The following is a 19,188-nucleotide window of genomic DNA, read 5'->3' on the forward strand; positions in this document are numbered from 1 at the left end:
TAGTTTTCAAAAAAATTACAATTAAGGAGAGAAAAGAACTGAAAATTTGCAATAGATTTGAAGTGCTCTCGAATTCGTAACATGATGTTGTCCAGGATTTCATTGAAAAGATGCTTAAATCTTAATTCTTCTGAGTCATCACACATATGACATCTCTTATGACTTGGTTTCCCTTCACAAACATTAATATCACGTGTAACATTGTCATAAATACTCATGAAACCTTCCTATCTCATAGTCTGAATATTTAAAGAGAATTCTTCAATTGTTTTGGCACAATACCTTATATCTAGAGATGTGGTTTGCAGAATTTTAAAGACAACATCAGAAAATGAGAAAATCTTTGAAAATACTACCAGTAGAAATTGAGTGTTAAACTTATGTAAGAAAGTTAAAAAACCTTGTGCTTTCAAAACTGTGTCACTGTCCCAATCATCTGGAGCATCCAAATGTGTTGAAAGAAAGCCTCTATCATACCATAATTCTCTTTCACAGTGTTCACAATATGCGAAGTGAAGTTCTATCTTGTTGGTGCTGCAGTGGGCAATTTCCTTTCAAGAAAGTTCTTAAGAGCAGCTGTCCTCTTTGTAGACTTCGAGAAGAAAGTAGTAAGACCCAACATAGTTTGAAAGAACACTGTACACGCTTTTGATGTTGGAAGTAGATTGCTGTAGTGTTAAATTCAGCAAATTGCTGTAACAATGCACTAAAGTCAAGTATGGATAGTGTCCTCGGATCCGTTTGTTTAAACCACTCACTTGACCGGCTAAGACAGCAGCACCATCATATGTCTGCACCATGAGTTTTTTCTTACACTTGTACTCCTTCAGAACTGGCGTTCAAAAAGTGCTGCAGCAGAGCAATCTGGGCTCACATCAGCGAAACCCTGAAATCTTTCGTGAACTTCCTTGTTGCTGTCAATGTAACGAAGAACACTCGAAAGCTGAGACTTGTTTATGATGTCAGAAGTTTCATCCATAATTAGCACCACAAAGTCCATTTGCTCGATCTCTTTCTTTATTACCTCCATAACTACTGAGGTAATTGCAACAATCAAGTTGTTCTGAATGGCTGAAGATGTACCTCTAAAAATAGAGGACTCCTTCAAATGAGTTGCCAAAAGAGGATTTACTGACTTATTAGATCAAGAATTTGTACCTAATTTCCTCTGTTTGCAGACATCAGGGACTCGTCATGACCACGAAATGGTAGCTCTTGCTTTGATAAATAATAGATAACATCTATTAAGCATTTCAGAATTTTGCGATTTTTTTTTCACCTTTTCATTATGCAGTACTTCACTGACATATTTCTGTTCATCAAGCTGGTGATCAATTCTTGTTCTTCCGAAGCTGTTTAATTGAAGAAAACACTTAATATGGTTAGCAGATTTTTTGTGCCTGGTAATAGACAATCTCAAAGTGTTTAAGTTGCTAAAACCACTTTTGCACCATACGCTATAATCACCAGAAAACAGAAGACAAGGCCAACAAAACAGCTTAATCAATTTCTTTGATCCTGCTAACCAGTGGGTATTCTTGCACTCACCCTCAGTGAACGAGCAAACATATTCTCTGTTTTTTTCCTTGTGATGAGTTTTTAAATTGGCAGTGATGAGCATGGCCTGCCATTCTTTACAATATCATTTTTCTCCTGAACACTCCTCCGGGAAATAATAAACTTAATAAACTGTCAATGACACACACTTCTAATGACCGTCTGGTATCCATCTTAGCACCTTAAAATTAACAGAAAACTAATAAATACAGCAGTATACATACACAGTCCTCTGCAAAGCAGTTCACTTAAACATCACTCACACTTGTAAAGGCTGGCTGAAGATCACTGGCTAGAGCTACTTTGACTGCATATGGCCTGTGTTTAAGCAACAGGGTGAGATGACATGGAGGGAGCAGAAATGGCTATGCGCACGCATGAAATCACTGTGCTGCAACGATGACCTGGAAACCCCCACAGCCGAGCAAGCCAAGGTAGCATGACTAGACGAGTAAGCATTGGTCTTCGACACACAACTCAAGGCTTAATTATTGCCATGCAAGCTTAAGACATCTTCTGTCTACAAAAATAAAAGCCTAAATGAAATACTTATAAATGCATGCATTTATTAACAAATAAATATTACTTCTTTCTCAAGTAATGAGCTTGCACAGTAAGCATAACAAACATGGAGAATTCGCCCCTGTACCTTTTATAATAAGGTGACAAGAGAAGTTGACAAAGGAAAGGCATCCACTGTCATTTTTTGTATTTTGCAAAGGCAGGTGCCACACTCATGAAAAGTTGATATGTTTGTTGCAACAAATTGGGTTAGATATCAGGTTAGTGAATTGAATATTGAAATTTGGCTGTTCGATAGATGTCAGAATTATGTGGGGGGAGGCATTATCGGTTAAACGGAAGGTCACAAGTGGGATTTCAATAGGGATTGGTACTGAAGATCTTGTTTTTTAACCTTTATGTAAGTCAATGAAATAGAAATAAAAAAAGAACTCAGTTGCAGGGAGATAATGAGTTATTTGCAGATTACATGAATCTTGGAAGGGTTATTAGTAATACTGCTGATAGTAGCCTTTCAGGAGGATTTAAATAAGCTGGACAGATGAACAAATGAATGGGGGTTCACTTTTCAATGTAACTAAATGTAAGGTCTTCAGATTTTGGGATCCACAGATGGAGGGCTACATAATTTATTGGTGGATCTATACTAGAGGAGGCAAAGGATCTTGGAGTGAAGATTGATAGAAATCTGAAATTTAGGGAAAAGACACTTTCTGTCCAAAAAGAAACCGAACTTTTCGAAAATAGAAGAAACTAGTGGCATCTCCTGTTGTATCTTTTTGTAGCTGAAAGCGGCAACCTTCATTAGTGTTGTGTCAACTGTTTATGTTATTTGTTTCGTTAGAAGCTGAGTTATAGTGCCAAGAGTGACAGTGTGTTTTGATGAATGGTCGGAAAATGAGTTTCAAACAGAGAGTTGTGATTGACTTTTGTGGTAAAACAAAAACAAAACAACTTGGTAAAAGGTTTACCGAAATGCATCAGATGCTTTAAAAAAACATATGGTGATGAATGCTTATCCTGTACTCAAGTTTACATGCGTGATTTAAGCGATTTCAAAGTGGCCATGAGATGCTTGAGGATGACAAAAGCCGGGCTGTCCAAAAACTGGACTGAGAGAAGTTAAGATCCAAAAAGTGCATGATTTCATCAAAGAAAAACCTGAAATTGTCCGTGAGATTGATTGAAGATGAATTGGGGATTTCAAAATCAAATGTGCACAACATTTTGACCGAGAGTTTGGGCCTTTATAAATTGAATTTGCGATTTGTTTCCAACAAGTTGACCGATGACCAAAAAATGTATTGAATTGAACACTGCAAGGACCTCATTAAAACGCTCGTAAGGACTCGAACTTCCTTGAAACATTCGTTACTGGTGTTTTGAGTATGAGCCCAAAACAAAGCACCAGAGTGCTGAATGGAGACCACCAGAAGAGGGCATCCAAAAAAAAGTCACTTGGAGAAGTCAAAAGTAAAGACAATTTGTTTCTAATTCCAAGTACATTATCCACAAAGAATTCGTTCTGCCCAGCCAAACAGTCAACGGTGAGTTTTATCTCGAAGTTTTCAAGCGATTAATAGCGAGAATTCATCTCGTACAGCATGAATATCATGTATTCATGCAGCTAGTCACTTTTGCATGATAATGCACCATCTCATCGTTCGAACATTGTGACACAGTTTTTGAGCAAAAACCAAGTTTGTGTGTTGGATCACTCCCCATATTTACCTCATTTAGCACCCTGTGACTTCTTTCTCTTCCCCAGACTTCATTTGCTGATGAAAGGAAAGCAATACAACACAATTGAAAATGTTCAAGTGGCAGTAGCCACGGCCCTCGACAGTATCCCAAAAACCAGTATAAAAAACTCATTTAATGAATGAATTGACCGTGCCAAATGCTGTGGCGAAGCTGTGGAGTATATTGATTGAAATAAATGATTTGATTAATTATAATTGGCCTGTGTTTTATTTTCTATCAAAAGTTCGGTTTCTTTTTGGACAGGGGTGTATTGCAAAACTGGTGAAGGTAACCTAGAGCAGTGTTTCTCAACCTGTGGTCCACAGACCACAAGTCTGTGACAATGGGACAGGTGGTCCACAAGCAGACTTAAATTAATTAAATAAATATTTTTTAATTATCCAAACAAATTAAAATTGAATAAGTAAGTAAAAATTATCGAAATCAAATAGAGACTTCAAATAGCATCAGAATGTTCAAAGGCAAAAGCAATAAAACTATATTGTTATTCTCTTCACCCCTCTTTTATTACTCTTCATTCTAGTACTACAATAATTTGTAGCATGATGAAGAATAAGAGGGGTGAAGTGAACAACAATATAGTTTTATTGCTTCCTCCTTCCCTTGCTGTTGTGTCAGTTTTGAAGTGAACATGTGTTATCCACATTTCAACCAATTGCTTGTTGTTTATTGGTTTTTATTAGTGAAAGTTCTCCTCCTTCAACCAAGGTTCAGTATATCTTCAGAAGTGCTAAACAATACTTGGACAATGTTGAAAGTTTATTTTTCACTTGGTTAGAGAAACTAGTCTGGATAGTGGCCCGTCCCTTAATGCATAACATTAGACATATCCGCAAGGAGATGTGTTTTGCATTATGGGAGATGCTGAGATAGGAGTGATGTTAGCTTGCTCCACCTTTGCAAGGAGTTGCTGTGGTGTTGTACCACCCTACCCCAGTCCTGAGATACTTTCAGGTGCAAACTTTGTTTGCCCACACTTGGATAAAGGATTAAACTAAATTTATTATATTGGACAAAGTGTGTCATGAGCTAATCCCAGAATTTATATATTTTTCGGAAATGTTTTTTAATAATGGAAATGTGGCTTAGAACTAGGACTTTGAAAAGAAGAGCAAATGAAACAGGTGATGCTAACCTAATTGTGATAGACATGTTATAATAACGGTGAGTAAATCTGATACTATTAAAGTAGAAGAAACAAGCAGTTCAAAGAAAACATACAGTACAAAATATAACAGTTCATATTTGGAATTCAGGTTTACTTGGTGTGGAGATGAAAGTGAACAGAACCCTCAGTGTGTTATGAAGTGTCGAACGAGTGCATGAGACCTGCGAAACTCCGACATTTAGAAACTAAACATGTGAAATATAAACAAATTGGAAAAAAAAAAAAAAAGCCAATTTCAGCTATGCTTAGCGACATTAAATCATGAAAAAGATGTAGTTTCAGCCATGGGTTCGATTAATTACAAGGCACTGGAAGCATCTATCTCTTGTTGAGTTTGCGCATAGCGAAAACAGAAACCTCATTCTATCGGGGAAAATTTACTACTTCCAGCTATAAAAGATGTGGTAAAAACTATGTTTGGCAGCAAGTTGTTAAAAGATGTTGATATGATTCCTTTTTCAAATTACACTGTCGGTCGCAGAATTAATGATATGACAGATGACATAGAATCTCAGTTAATCGAAAGAGTTAAGAAGAGCCCTTATTATGCGTTACAAATAGACGAGACTACTGATGTTACAGATGATACGCAGTTAATATGCTATATAAGATATGCGCATGATAACAACATTCATGACAATATTCTGTTTTGTAGAACTTTGTCATCTCGAACAATTGGAGAAGAAATATTTTACACTCTCAATAATTACATAATACACAAAGGGATCCACTGGAAAAATGCATGGGCTTCTGTTTGGATGAAGCTCGCTCCCTTACAGGCAGGCATAGTGGGGTTGTTTCTATGGTCAAGGAAGTAGCTCTGGATATGAATTGGGTACATTGTTTCATAGGTAGGGAAGCATTAGCCTCCAAAGGAATGCCACCAGAATTTAAAGCTGTGCTATACAACGCTGTAAAGCTAGTTAATTTTATTAAAGCTTGACCGCTAAATAGCAGGTTATTTTCAGTATTCTGCGATGAAATGGACAGAGAATATATATACAATACATATTTGAAAATTATGGAGACAACTACTGTGTTTGAATAAAAACTTTAGTTTAATATAACTAAAATCTACATTTGACATTTCAACCTTTATATCAAGGTCATCTTCTGGTCATCACCATCTACATTACAATCTAACTGGTTTGTTAAAGTTACTGACCAACTGCTACAGCAAGTGTTGGCGTGACCTCTGGTGGGGGAAAAAAAAATTATACATCGACGCTAGAGTCCTATTATTAGTATTATCTGTTGGTTGTAGAATTATATTGGGCGCAACAGCAAGTCTGTGTGTGTGTGTGTGTGTATATATATGTGTGTGTGTGATCATAGGCTTCTACTCGATTGTTGTGATACATTTTTAAATATAGATTTAATGACTTAAAAAACCGAGATAACTTATAAAGATTTTAATGAGAATAATGCAACTAGTTTCGGCTTATAATAGCCTTCATCGCGTATTCATAAAGAAAGAGAATAGTAATAAACATTGAAGTATCTAAAAAACTGTACAGGTAAAAATTGCCACACATAATTGATACATGAAAACGTATTTTTTCAAGTTATTCAAACAAGCGTGCCATTGCTTATTGTAAGTGTGCATGCAGGCTCATGTGAATGCCAATATTGAATAACTGCAGCATGGGTATCTGGGATGTTATAACTCAAATTGTTGTTTAAATGGACAGGATTCAGCAGAATTTCCCTTGATTCTACAATTTTTCTCTCAAACTCATCATCACAGCAAAAAATATTTTCTGATCTATCCCAGCAAATGGAGTGGCTTTGTTGATCATCACTAGGATTGTTTGAAAAAAGAACATGACTGGATAACGCAGTTGCATGTGATCTTTTGTAAGAGATGTCTCTCTTATGCTCTTCTATACGTTGTTCAATAGATTTGTTAGTTTGTTCAAAATAAGGGATATTGCAATTGCACCATAATTTATATACACCTGGATATTTTAGATTGTGATGAGTAGGCTTTGGATGGCTGATTAGAGAACGGATTTTAGGAAGCGTGGTGAAGAACATCCTGATGTTGTATTTTTTAAGGACTTTAGCTAATTTGTTAGAGCCTGTGCTAATGTATGGGATGGAGATGCTACCTTTAAAATTAATAGTTTCTGTTGTGCACTGCCTAGGAGGATCCAGAAGAAATTTCTTAATCGTTTTTTCAGAGTATCCATTTTGTTTAAAGATAAGAGAGAGGTAATTTATTTCTTGTAGTTCATCTCGTTCATTCAAGAGAGAGAGCGTGCTCTGTGTCCTAAGGTAGATATAGTTCCAAGTTTTTGTGGTGGAAAATGATGAGAAAGATTATGCAGATATCTATTGGTATGAGTAGGTTTTCTGTATATAGAGATTTTTAATTTACAGGACTCCATTTACCAACAAAAACAAGGCCTGGCAATGGGCAATCCTTTGTCTCCAGTTCTAGCTAACATCTTCCTTGAAGATTTTGAAACGAAAGCCATATCTTCCTTCTCATTTAAACCAAAAGTTTGGAAACGATATGTTGATGATATTTTTATTATTTGGAATCACGTGCACACATCTCTCATAGATTTTCTTCATCATCTTAACATCCAACATCCTAATATAAAATTTACTGCTGATCTAGAAAATAATAACTCCTTACCTTTCCTGGATGTCATGCTTACAAGATGCTCTGAAAGTTTAAAAATCTGTATACAGAAAACCTACTCATACCAATAGATATCTGCATAATCTTTCTCATCATTTTCCACCACAAAAACGAACTATATCTACCTTAGGACACAGAGCACGCTCTCTCTTGAATGAACGAGATGAACTACAAAAAGAAATAAATCGCCTCTCTCTTATCTTTAAAGAGAGCCTGTGTAGCTCAGTGGATGTGGCGTTTGCACACCATCGCGCTAGGCCGCACGAAGGAAGTCTTGGTTTCGAGTCTAGTCGGCGACTAGAGGAAATTTTTCTAAGCCTTTTTTCGACCGGTTCCCGAGTTAGTCGATCTCTGGCACGGGCAAGCAGGTTTTTCCTCCCGGAAACTCGGGTTTTTCGTCCTGGAAACTCAACAAAATCGACCGTAGAACCCACATTATTTCAGACATTAAATATATTGTGTTAGGGTTAGAGACCACGAGATGGCGGCACATTTGAGCCGTCTCTCTTCACTGCGTACCGCTTAATTAGTGATAGCCTTGGGCCATCTGTCTCTGATTGGGTACCAGTGGAGATTGAACTGCCCACTCAGTCTCCAAAAGTTAGATAGGGCTAAATGGCCTCGCCTACTCCTGTATATACGGGAACAAAAAGGCGTTAGCTGATTTTTTTTTTTTTTTTAATCTTATCTTTAAACAAAATGGATACTCTGAAAAAACGATTAAGAAATTTCTTCTGGATCCTCCTAGGCAGTGCACAACAGAAACTATTAATTTTAAAGGTAGCATCTCCATCCCATACATTAGCACAGTCTCTAACAAATTAGCTAAAGTCCTTAAAAAATACATCAGGACATTCTTCACCACACTTCCTAAAATCCATTCTCTAATCAGCCATCCAAAGCCTACTCATCACAATCTAAAATATCCAGGTGTATATAAATTATGATGCGATTGCAATATCCCTTATTTTGGACAAACTAGCAAATCTATTGAACAACGTATAGAAGAGCATAAGAGAGACATCTCTTACAAAAGATCACATGCAACTGCGTTATCCAGTGATGCTCTTTTTTCAAACAGTCCTAGTGATGATCAACAAAGCCACTCCGTTTGCTGGGATAGATCAGAAAATATTTTTCGCTGTGATGATGAGTTTGATAGAAAAATTGTAGAATCAAGGGAAATTCTGCTGAATCCTGTCCATTTAAACAACAATTTGAGTTATAACATCCCAGATACCCATGCTGCAGTTATTCAATATTAGCGTTCACGTGAGCCTGCATGCACACTTACAATAAACAATGGCATGCCTGTTAGAACAACTTGAAAAAATACGTTTTTTATGTATCAATTATGTGCGGCAATTTTTACCTGTAATTTCCAGTTTTTTAGGTACTTCAATGTTTATTACTATTCTCTTCCTTTATGAATACCTGATGAAGGCTGTTATAAACCGAAACTAGTTGTATTATTCTCATTAAAATCTTTGTAAGTTATCTCGGTTTTTTAAGTCATTAAATCTATATTTAAAAAAAAAAAAAAAATACATATATATATATATATTTACAATATGATTATACATGTACATTCCACCGGTTGGTATGGAATGGCTTCTAATACTAGCTGGAGGTTGGCTAGAGTCCTGACTTAAGCTGGATCTTATATATTAGGTAGGCTAAATGTGTGCCATCCAGATCCTTGGAATTTTCATGCCATCTTTGTTGTTGATATTTGGGTGGTTTATCAGAATTTCGCAGGTTTCCTTAAATTTCCTTTCATACCAGGTTTTTGTATGGTGTAAAGAGTGGGTGCTTTTCCAGTTAATTTGGTGTAAGGTGTTGAGTGCATGATCTGAGAGGCCTGCTTCACCATCATGGTTATATTAATGTGTCTTATGTGTTCTTTCTTACATATAGGGATTGTACGTTCTGTTTCACCAATGTACAGTAAGTTACAGGTGCAGTGGATGCAATATTTTTTTACAGGTAAGTTACAGGTGCAGTGGATGCAAATTTTTTTTTCCTCCACCAGAAGTCAGGCCAATAATTGTTGTAGCGGTTGGTCAGTAACTTTAACAAACGAGTTAGATTGTAGTTAGCTTGTTCTCTGTATATAATGTGTATGCTCCAGAAGATGACCTTGACATAAAAGTCAAAACGTCTAATGTAGATTTTAGTTATATTAAACTAAAGTTTTTATTCAAACACGGTCGTTGTATTCAGATCACCGTGTAAGTCTAAAAGAAAAAATATATATACAACCTTTGCTTCAATTCTCAAATTCGCTGGATTTCCGGGGGCAAAGTATCAACAAGCTTATTTCAATTAAGGCAAGAAGTTTTATTGTTTGTAAATGAACATAATTCTAATTTTGCATCACTCTTTGTTGATGAAGCATAGTTATCAACACTTTCCTATCTTTCAGACATTTTTTTTTGAAATTAAATGAACTAAATCTCTCCCTTTAGGGGAAATTCTTTAACTGTTCTTGATGCCTACGACAAAATAAAGGCATTCGAGAAAAAAAATAAAACAAAACTAGTGTTGTGCATAAGTTATGTAAGACAGATAATTTGCACTTTTCCAACATTGGAATCCTTTTTAGTGGAAAATTATCTTTTTGTTGATTGTGACTTTCTCGAAAGGTTTGTGACCACCTCAAAACTCTAAGACAGAATTTTGAAACATATTTTCTGAATAACTTTTATAAGAAATTTCTGTGGGTTTGAAATCTGTTTCATGTTTCTAGTCATGAGAACGACCTTTTTATCGAAAAAAGAACAGTTAATTGAGCTTTCAAGTGACAATGGGCTAAAAATGCAATTCCATGATCTTGGTTTGTTTCTCGATTCTGGATCTCGCCTTCAGTGAGAAGCGAATTTCCAGAATTATCTGAAGAAGCACTGAAAATCGTCATACAGTTTTCTACAAAACTGTATGACGGCTTTGAGATGTTCTGAGTGAAATTTTTGGGTATATGCAGGGGATGTCATCCATGATGGAATTCATGGATGACAAGTTTGTATTCAGTGTTATAATGAATGGAGTAATAAAAGAACAACATTTTCCCCTCGTCTCACAACGCACTTAGCGAATGGAACAGTTTACATGTCGCAGGTCGAATCAGAGAGTGTGTGAAGATAAAGTTGTTGTAGCTTCATGAGTATAGGCAGATGAATGGGGATAACATAAAATATAAAAGTTGCTGTAGGTAGATGAATGGGGATTAAAGATAAACGTCGTTGTGGGCAGATGAATGAAGGTCTCAGCAGGACGGCACTGACATTCTCCATTCATTTCCCGATGGTACCAACGACGCTAAAAATGCTGTTGTTGTGGGGTGAGCTTAATGAGTGTGAGGAGATGAATAGGGATAACATATAAAAATATAAAAGTTGCTCTGGGCAGATGAATGGGGTTATCAGCGGGATGGCGCTGAGATACCCATTCATTTGCCCACAGCAAATTGGAAACTGATACCTTTTATTTGTTTAATAAAAATTAAAACTTTGTTCAGTGATGATGCACTTTTAATCGTTTACTTCCAACTTTGTTATGTTTCCATATGTATTTGTAAATGTTTATGTATATGTAAAATGTTGTATGTAAATGTAATATGCATATGTTGGTAATCCTCACATACATTTAAAAATATTGCATAACGTAGTGGTCCGTGGAATTGCTTTAGGCATTTTATTGGTCCTTGGGCTTAGAAAGGTTGTGAAACTCTTACCTAGAGGATTACTGCAATATTAAGAGTGAATTTGAGCAGTAGAGATAAAAGAGTGATAATTCTGTTGTATAGATCCCTGATCAGGCCACATCTTTGGATCATTGTGCTTAAAACTGGTCACTGGGATTGGAAATGGATAAGCTAACCTTGGAGAGGATACAGAGATGGATAACAAAAATGATATCAAGACTCTACAATGTTAGTTATGAGGATAGACTGAGGTGGACAGAAGATGAAGGGGGGGGATGACATGATTAAGACATTTAAACTGTTGAGAGGTATTTACAGGGTTGACACTGGAGAGGCTTTTCTTTATAGTAAAACAAAGTGGGAGGAGGGAGGACAAGAGGTCATTCCAGGAAGTTGCAAAAGGAGATATGAGTAGGAGGGCGAGAAGTTACTTTTTTATGAGAAGTTGTTGCACTATGGAATTCATTGCATAATGGGGTGGTGAATGTGCAGACCATGCATAGGTTAAGGAGTGGTATGATATACTTTGTGTTGCCCAAGATGGGCCTCCCATGATGATTTTGTGAATCCATGGAGGTTAAGAATAATAATAATAACAACAATAAATCATCAATATCTAACTTTGAAATTCAACTCAGTGATCATCAAGCTGACAACATAGCTCAGAATGTGTTGACAGAAATGCAGTGTGAACTGAAGTCAGTCGTATCGGAAGTACATGAACTCCATAAAGAGCATCTAAGACTACCAACATTAAAAACCATATATAAATGTAGACTAAAACAGCTCCTGTTAGATGCCAATGTTGTTATGGGAACAATCGCTATCCGATGTGAAGACATCACATCGGATAATGGCAGTGATTTGGAGTACCCTGATATGCAGAAATAGAGAGGTTATGATCCCATTGTATAAGGCCTTGATCAGGCCTCATATGGATTATTGTGCACAGATTTGGTCACCAGGTTTTCATGGTGATCAGGATCTTGGAAAGAGTCCAGAGAAGATTCACAAAGTTGTTCAGTGGTCTCATACTCCACTTTGGAATGTGGAGTATGAGGACAGATTGAGAGAATGTAAGTTGCAGAGCCTCATGAATAGGAGGATGAGGAGGGAGGGGTATATTATTTAGACATATAAGCTAGTCAGGGGTTGTTATTGGTTTGACATGGAAGAGATTTTTCATAGAATGGGAGGGAAGACAGCGATGGGCTCTTGTTCAAAGTAGAACAAGAGGGCATTGCTGGAAACTTCAAGAGGAGGTTTTGAGCAGAGGAGTGAAGAGTAGGTTCTTTGCATGGAGAGTGGAATGCATTGCCTGAGTGTGTTGTGGGTGTAGACATATTGAATCAGTTTAAAGCATAGTTGGATGAGCATTGTGTGCAATAGTGGTACCTTCCATGAGTTTCTGACTCCATCATGGGATGGATGTTAATGGCTACACTGTGGATATTTTAAAAAAGAAGCAGAAGGTTTTATTCTATCCCTCAAGAATAGGCATTATGAACTAATGCAATTGAAGCAAAAATTGAGAACATCAATAATAACCGTGAATGCAGATTATGCAGTCAGAAAGATGAAACTGTAGAACATCTGATCATTGCATGCAGCAGGATAGCTCAAACTGATTGAAAATACTGTGGTGATCAGGCGGCCATGATAGTTCACTGGCATGCATGCAAATAATATGGTTTTGCTACTTCTGATAACTGGTGGCAGCATAAAATCAAGACAGTATTGGAAAAACAAAACAGCAAAAATTCTCTGGGACTTTATAATACAAATTGATTGACCTTTGGACCATAGTAGACCTAATGTCACAAATATTGAACATCGACAAGTTTGATATTGACATTGCAGAACCCAGTGATAACATGAACAACAAAAAACTGGAAAAAATTGCTCACTATTGAGATCTGACCATCTAAGTTGGCCAGCTGTGGCTTTAACAGATCCAAGCCATTCCCAATTATTATTAGTGCACGTGGTGAAATTTCAAAGAAGCTATCCAACTATTTACAAGAATTAAACATCAATGATTTAACTACACAATTTATAATGGGTAGTATCTAAATTGCACTGTATCACCAGGTAAATTGTCTTGAATGATATCTTGTTTTGGCTGTTTCAGTTGTGTGAATAAAGTAACAGTAATAATAATAATAATAAATAGCTAAAACCATGGTAAGAAAGATCACAAATATTCTTGGGATTTTATTATTAATAAAATGGAAGAAGCTATCCTAAAAATATTAAAAGAGATTAACTAATTGAAAAAAGAGATACAGTTCACATCATTATTATTGTTATTATTTAGTACCTCCACATAGTCACAAGACATCATAAGAAGCCCATCATAAACAACACAAAGTCTATCTTACCATGATTAAACTTATTCACTGTCTACTCTTTCAACCCTGTCTGGTAGTATTCCAATGGATTCCTGGATTATCTAATCATCATTAGCTTATCCACAATACTAAAAGATACTATAGGTCTAGAACTCTTCATAGATAGAATTTGCATTAAAAAAAAAAATCATGAAATGACCCACTACTATACTTCTGAATAGCAATTAACCTGATTCCTTCTCATATTTGTAGTAGTGTCCCTAAGATCACTTGAAAAATCTGTGATGTAGTACAGAAGAAGCAAGCTGATTAACCACTCATCTCTCTCTTACAGACTCCATTATTTATTTTAGATATGCTCTTTCACACAGACATTAAGGTTCTGCTGCTTGCATTTTCTATAAATATTTCTATACTTACTGTTCATCAGTAATTCTTTTGCTCTCCTTTAAATGGGTTAAAGCTTGTGCAGTAGCTGTACCACATTCTTTCACAGTTCAAACTCCCAGAACAGATTTTTCTTCCTCTTTATTTGTTCTTTCCTTCTGCTCCTTCCTGTCTTTTGTTACAGTTTCTCGGCTTAAGTATTCCTTTTAAAGTGAACAATCTACAGGTTTTCAAATCTAATATTAATTTTTTCTTAATCCTCAACTTTCTTCCCATCCACAATATTAATTATACTATAGGTTGCACAACCTCTCCTGTATGGAATTTTAATGTTGTTTTACTTTGATGAAATAGTAAAAGTATCCCTTACTTTTACTATTTCATCAAAATAGTAAAAGTAAGGGATACTTTTACTATTTTTAAAAGTTATTTTTACTATTAATATTAATATTATAACTTTTACTATTTTTATAAGTAATTTTGTTCCTTTCCTTTCCAACTTTTCATATTGAGCTTATTATCTGTTTTTCTGCATGATCAGTGAGAATTTTGGTTTTTACTGAATATATAGTTTTCTATAATTCTGATAAGCTGTTTTAATATAATGATAATATATGTGTATTTTAATATAATGAAGGGTACATATTAAAAGGAATTTAAAAAAAAAAAGTGACCTAGTGCAAAAACTAAATTATCTAAACAATAAATACTATAAGCTAACTACAGATTAAAACTGTTTTATATCAGCTTTCAAATCTTTCTATCAAAAAAATGACCAAGGTATGTTTCTGTTATTGTTTCAGTTATTTCATTATTCTAATATTTGGAACCGATTCTGGGAAGTTAAAGGAGTAAAAAATAAACTGTCTGTACTGCTTAAAGGACCAGGCTGGGAGGAAGGAAAACCTTGGCATGGATGCTTAGAGGATATTCCAGATGTAAGTAGTTGCAAATGCTATCATGTAAGAAGTATTTTATAGTATCATTTATTTTTTTTTCTTTTTAATGGCAATCTCATCCACAAAAAGTTCAGAATTTTTAATGCAGCTAAACCATGAATAATAAATTTAGTTTAGTCCTTTATCCAAGTGTAAGCAAACAAAGTTTGCACCTGAAAATATCTTCAGGACTGAGATAAGGTAGTGCAACATTTATTATAGTCTAATCAAGTGAAAAATAAACTTCCTAAATATAGTCAAGGGTTAGGTAAAAAGAAGATGGTTATTGCCATTTACTTTTTTTATCGAAAGCTGTAGATACAGTTAGCTGGAAATGCTGCTGAAAGAACTGCTTCACATAATAGAAGCAGTAAGGCAGAAACCAATGCTGATTGATTTTAGCAGATTTTGAAGAAAGAGGTAGAACTATAGATGTAGTGTACTTTTGATGTACTTTTCATTATGAGTCTGACTCATTATGAGATATCCTCATTTGATTCATTTTGGGGGTCCAGTAAGAAATTATTGCTGTAAAAGGAATTAGGGATGATAAAGGTGACATGAAAACTAGATAAAAAAGATATCCTTGATGTATGGAGTAATTACTTCGAAGAATTGCTAAATGAAACAAGCAGTGACAGCATAGTGGTAAAAAACACTCATCAGGCATGCAATCAGGAATACATATCCATACTTGAAGTAGAAAAAAACATCAAAAGTTTGAAATGTGGAATGGCAGTGGGAGTAGATGATATTCGACCAGAATGCTCAAGTATGGAGGTATAAAAGTCTTGCAGTGGCTGCACTGCATAGTTCAGAAGGCCTGAAGAGAGGGACAAATTCCAGATGTTTATAGTAGAGCTCTCATAGTACCCATATATAAAAAGGGAAATATAACTGAATGTCAGCATTACAGAGGAATTTCCCTACTGAGTGTTCTGGTAAGATTTATGCAAGTATACTTGAGAAACAGTTGCAAAGGATTGTGGAAGGGAAGCTTGGTGAGGAACAAGCTGGATTCAGGTCAAATAGAGGCTGTCGGGATCAGATTTTCACTTTACAATGAATAGTTGAGAAATCATGGGAATATAACAAAGATCTGTAGTTATGTTTTGTAGGCCTGCAAAAGGCATATGACAAGGTGCCAAAAGAAAAGCCATTCAAAATGCTACGGTTATATGGTGTCAATGGTGCATTATATTACATACTACTTAGTCTTTATTTGAGTTGTCAGCAGTTAAAATTGAAGGATGTACAAGAAGATGATTTGATGTTAAATCTGGTGTCAGACAAGGATGCACGTTATCCCCTCTGTTATTCGTTATTATCTATATGATCACATTATGAAGGAAAGCAGTATTAAACCTGATATCAAAATTGGAGATGTTAATCTCAGCTCTTTACTTTATGTTGATGATGTTATACTTCTAAATAAATCCGCTACAAGTCTGCAAGATTCTCTGACTAAACTGAATAACTGTTGAACAACCTGACTAAATTGAATAACTGATTTCATACCTAATAAATTAGGTATAAAAATAAGCAATAGCAAGACAATGATAATGAAAATAGGCAGAATCATTGAAAATATCAACTGCATCGTGAATGGAGAACCTATAGAACAAGTAAAACATTTCAGCTACTTAGGCATGATTTTTAGTGAAGATGGTAAATTAAATATGGAAATAGATAACAAAATCAACAAAGCTGGTATGGTAGGAAGTCAACTGAATAAATTTATATGGAATAAGAGAGAAATTATTATTATTATTATTATTACACCCTCCATGGAGTCAACGGACTAATCATGGGAGGTTCATTCAACTGACAACATATTTATCGTATAGAATCTTAAAATCCTTAACACCTTGCATTAACAACACATTCTGGTAATGCATTCCATTCAGTGACAATTCTCCATGTAAAAAATTACTCCTCACACCCCCTCTTCACCACACTTTTACATAACTTCCAGGAATGACTTCTGGATTTTCCCCTCTCGCCTTCTATTTTTTTTATAATCCCCTCTGAATTAATCTGATAAAATCCTTTCATTAACTTAAATGTCTCTATCATATCACCTCTCTTCCTCCTATCCATCAAACTCTGCAATCCACATGTCTTCAACCTCTCTTCCCAAAATCCTGACATTGTCTTAGTCACTCGCCTCTGGATCCTTTCCAATATCCCCACATCACATTGAAAACCAGGTGACCAGATTTGAGTACCATAGTCTAAGTGTGTGGTCTGACCAGTGCTGTATACAGTGGCACAACCACTTCCTCATCTACTTCTTATCGTAGCAGGACTACGATGTGCAGCCATCTAAACTTCAGTCTACTGTCAACCATCACTCCCAAATCTCTAATCTCATCCACTTCCTGCAGTATGGCACCATCAATAAAGTACACAGCCTTATATTTCTGCACACCAAAATGCAAGACCTTGCACTTATTGATATTAAAACTACAACCCCACTCTTTTGTCCAAGTAAAAAAAAAGTCTATTCAAATCTTCCTGAAGGGAATTAACATCAGCAGTGCTACTTATAATTCTTTCCAACTTTGCATCATCAGCAAGTAACTGAAGATCATAGTCCAAAATAATTTACATTCTCTGCATGAATAAAATAATGAGAGTGGGGAGTGTGGAAAGGTTGAATGATTGTGAAGTTTTCGGAGATGATCTCAATGAGGAGGATGAATGGCAATAAGAATGGCTGACTTGCAGAAAGAGTGATAAATGAACTGAAAGAGCAAGCGAAATGTTTAGAGAAAGCAATGAGATGTGAAAGATGAGATTAGGCAAATGGAAGAGACGAATGCAAGGTGAATCAGCGTAGGATTGAGAGAGAGAGAGAGAGAGATGGGAATGATAGAAGATGAGAGAATAGGAACAGTAGAAGAGAGGGAATGAGAGAGAGAGAGAGAGAGAGAGTTATGAGAATGTAGAAGAGGAGATAATAAGAACTGTAGAAGAGAGGGAATGAGAGAGAGTTATGAGAATGTAGAAGAGGAGATAATAGGAACAGTAGGAGAGGGAATGAAGAGGAGAGAATAAGAACAGGAGAAGAGAGGAAATGGGAGAGAGTTATGTGAATGATAGAAGAGGAGAGAACAGGATAAGTGGAAGAGAGGGTATGAGATAGAGTTATGGGAATGATAGAAGAGGAGAGAATGGAAACAGTACGAGAGAGGGAATGAGAAGAATGCGAGGAAGCACTAGAACCAGGGATAGAGTGATGTCAGGAAGGCAGGTAAGTAGGGGAACACAGAGAGAAAGTGTTAGAGGAGAGAGAGAGTGAGGGATGCATGTGAGCAATCGAGGAACAGGGTGATAAGAGGTGTGATGTATGGAGACTCAATGATCCCTGGTGTGCAAGATAGGAAGCGTGAGGAGTGTTTGCCAGGAGGAACGATAGAAAGTGTGGCTATGGCAATTAAAAGGGGGTGAAAGGGTGGGTGAGATAATTGTCATGGTAGGAACGAACGACTTGAGAGGTAATGTAAATTGGACAGCGAGAAATATGAGATTCTTGCTTGAGGTGGTACAGAAGAAGATGCATAGAGGAAAGATAGTGTGCATGTTGCCTAGGTATGATAGTGACGAGCTGAACAGAAGAGCAGTAATATTGAATAACATAATAGCTAGAATGTGTCAGAAGAGAGGATTGGAATATGTGGATGATTGGAGGACGTTTGAGGACAGAAAGGAATTGTATGCAAGAGAGAGAGACTGCTTGCATTTGAATGAGGAAGAACGTAAGCATCTGGAGAGATTGCTGTTCTGAACGAGTCAGTGTGTAAATGCAGGGAAACGAGAATGCTCAATGTGGATGGTAGCATGGGTGGCCTCTTGTGGGAATGGGTACTTGGGAGAAGAGGGATGACATCAGGTAATGCTGAGCCCAGTGGAGTCTAGAGAGGATAATGCTCAGTATAGAAACAGTGCATTTTTATGCTTTATAGTAATGCCAGGAGTATCTGGAATAAAGGAAAAGTCATTGATGGTGCTGATAGCATCAGCCTCGCCAAAGATTATTGGGATCACTGAATCGTGTTTGACAGAAGATATAATAACAGGAATAAAAGTAGCAGGGTACAGCATTTTTTGGCAGGATAGGAAGAGAAATTAGTGAGGGACCGTAT

The 19,188-nt window shown here is 36.2% G+C and overlaps 1 protein-coding gene across 1 annotated transcript in view; it reads left to right on the forward strand.

The window, feature by feature from the left end:
• Positions 1–19,188, forward strand: part of LOC150093631 (alkylglycerol monooxygenase-like) — a 193,801-nt gene that overhangs the window by 115,365 nt on the left and 59,248 nt on the right. Inside the window, exon 8 of the mRNA XM_090412763.1 lies at positions 14,906–15,040. Within this exon, the coding sequence (XP_090268889.1) occupies positions 14,906–15,040 (135 nt within the window). The remainder of the gene's footprint in view (positions 1–14,905; positions 15,041–19,188) is intronic.

Source organism: Typopeltis vanoorti, chromosome 23 (genome assembly GCF_054136105.1).
Source record: "Typopeltis vanoorti isolate ZY-2024b chromosome 23, IOZ_Tvanoo_1.0, whole genome shotgun sequence".
NCBI lineage: Eukaryota > Metazoa > Arthropoda > Arachnida > Uropygi > Thelyphonidae > Typopeltis > Typopeltis vanoorti.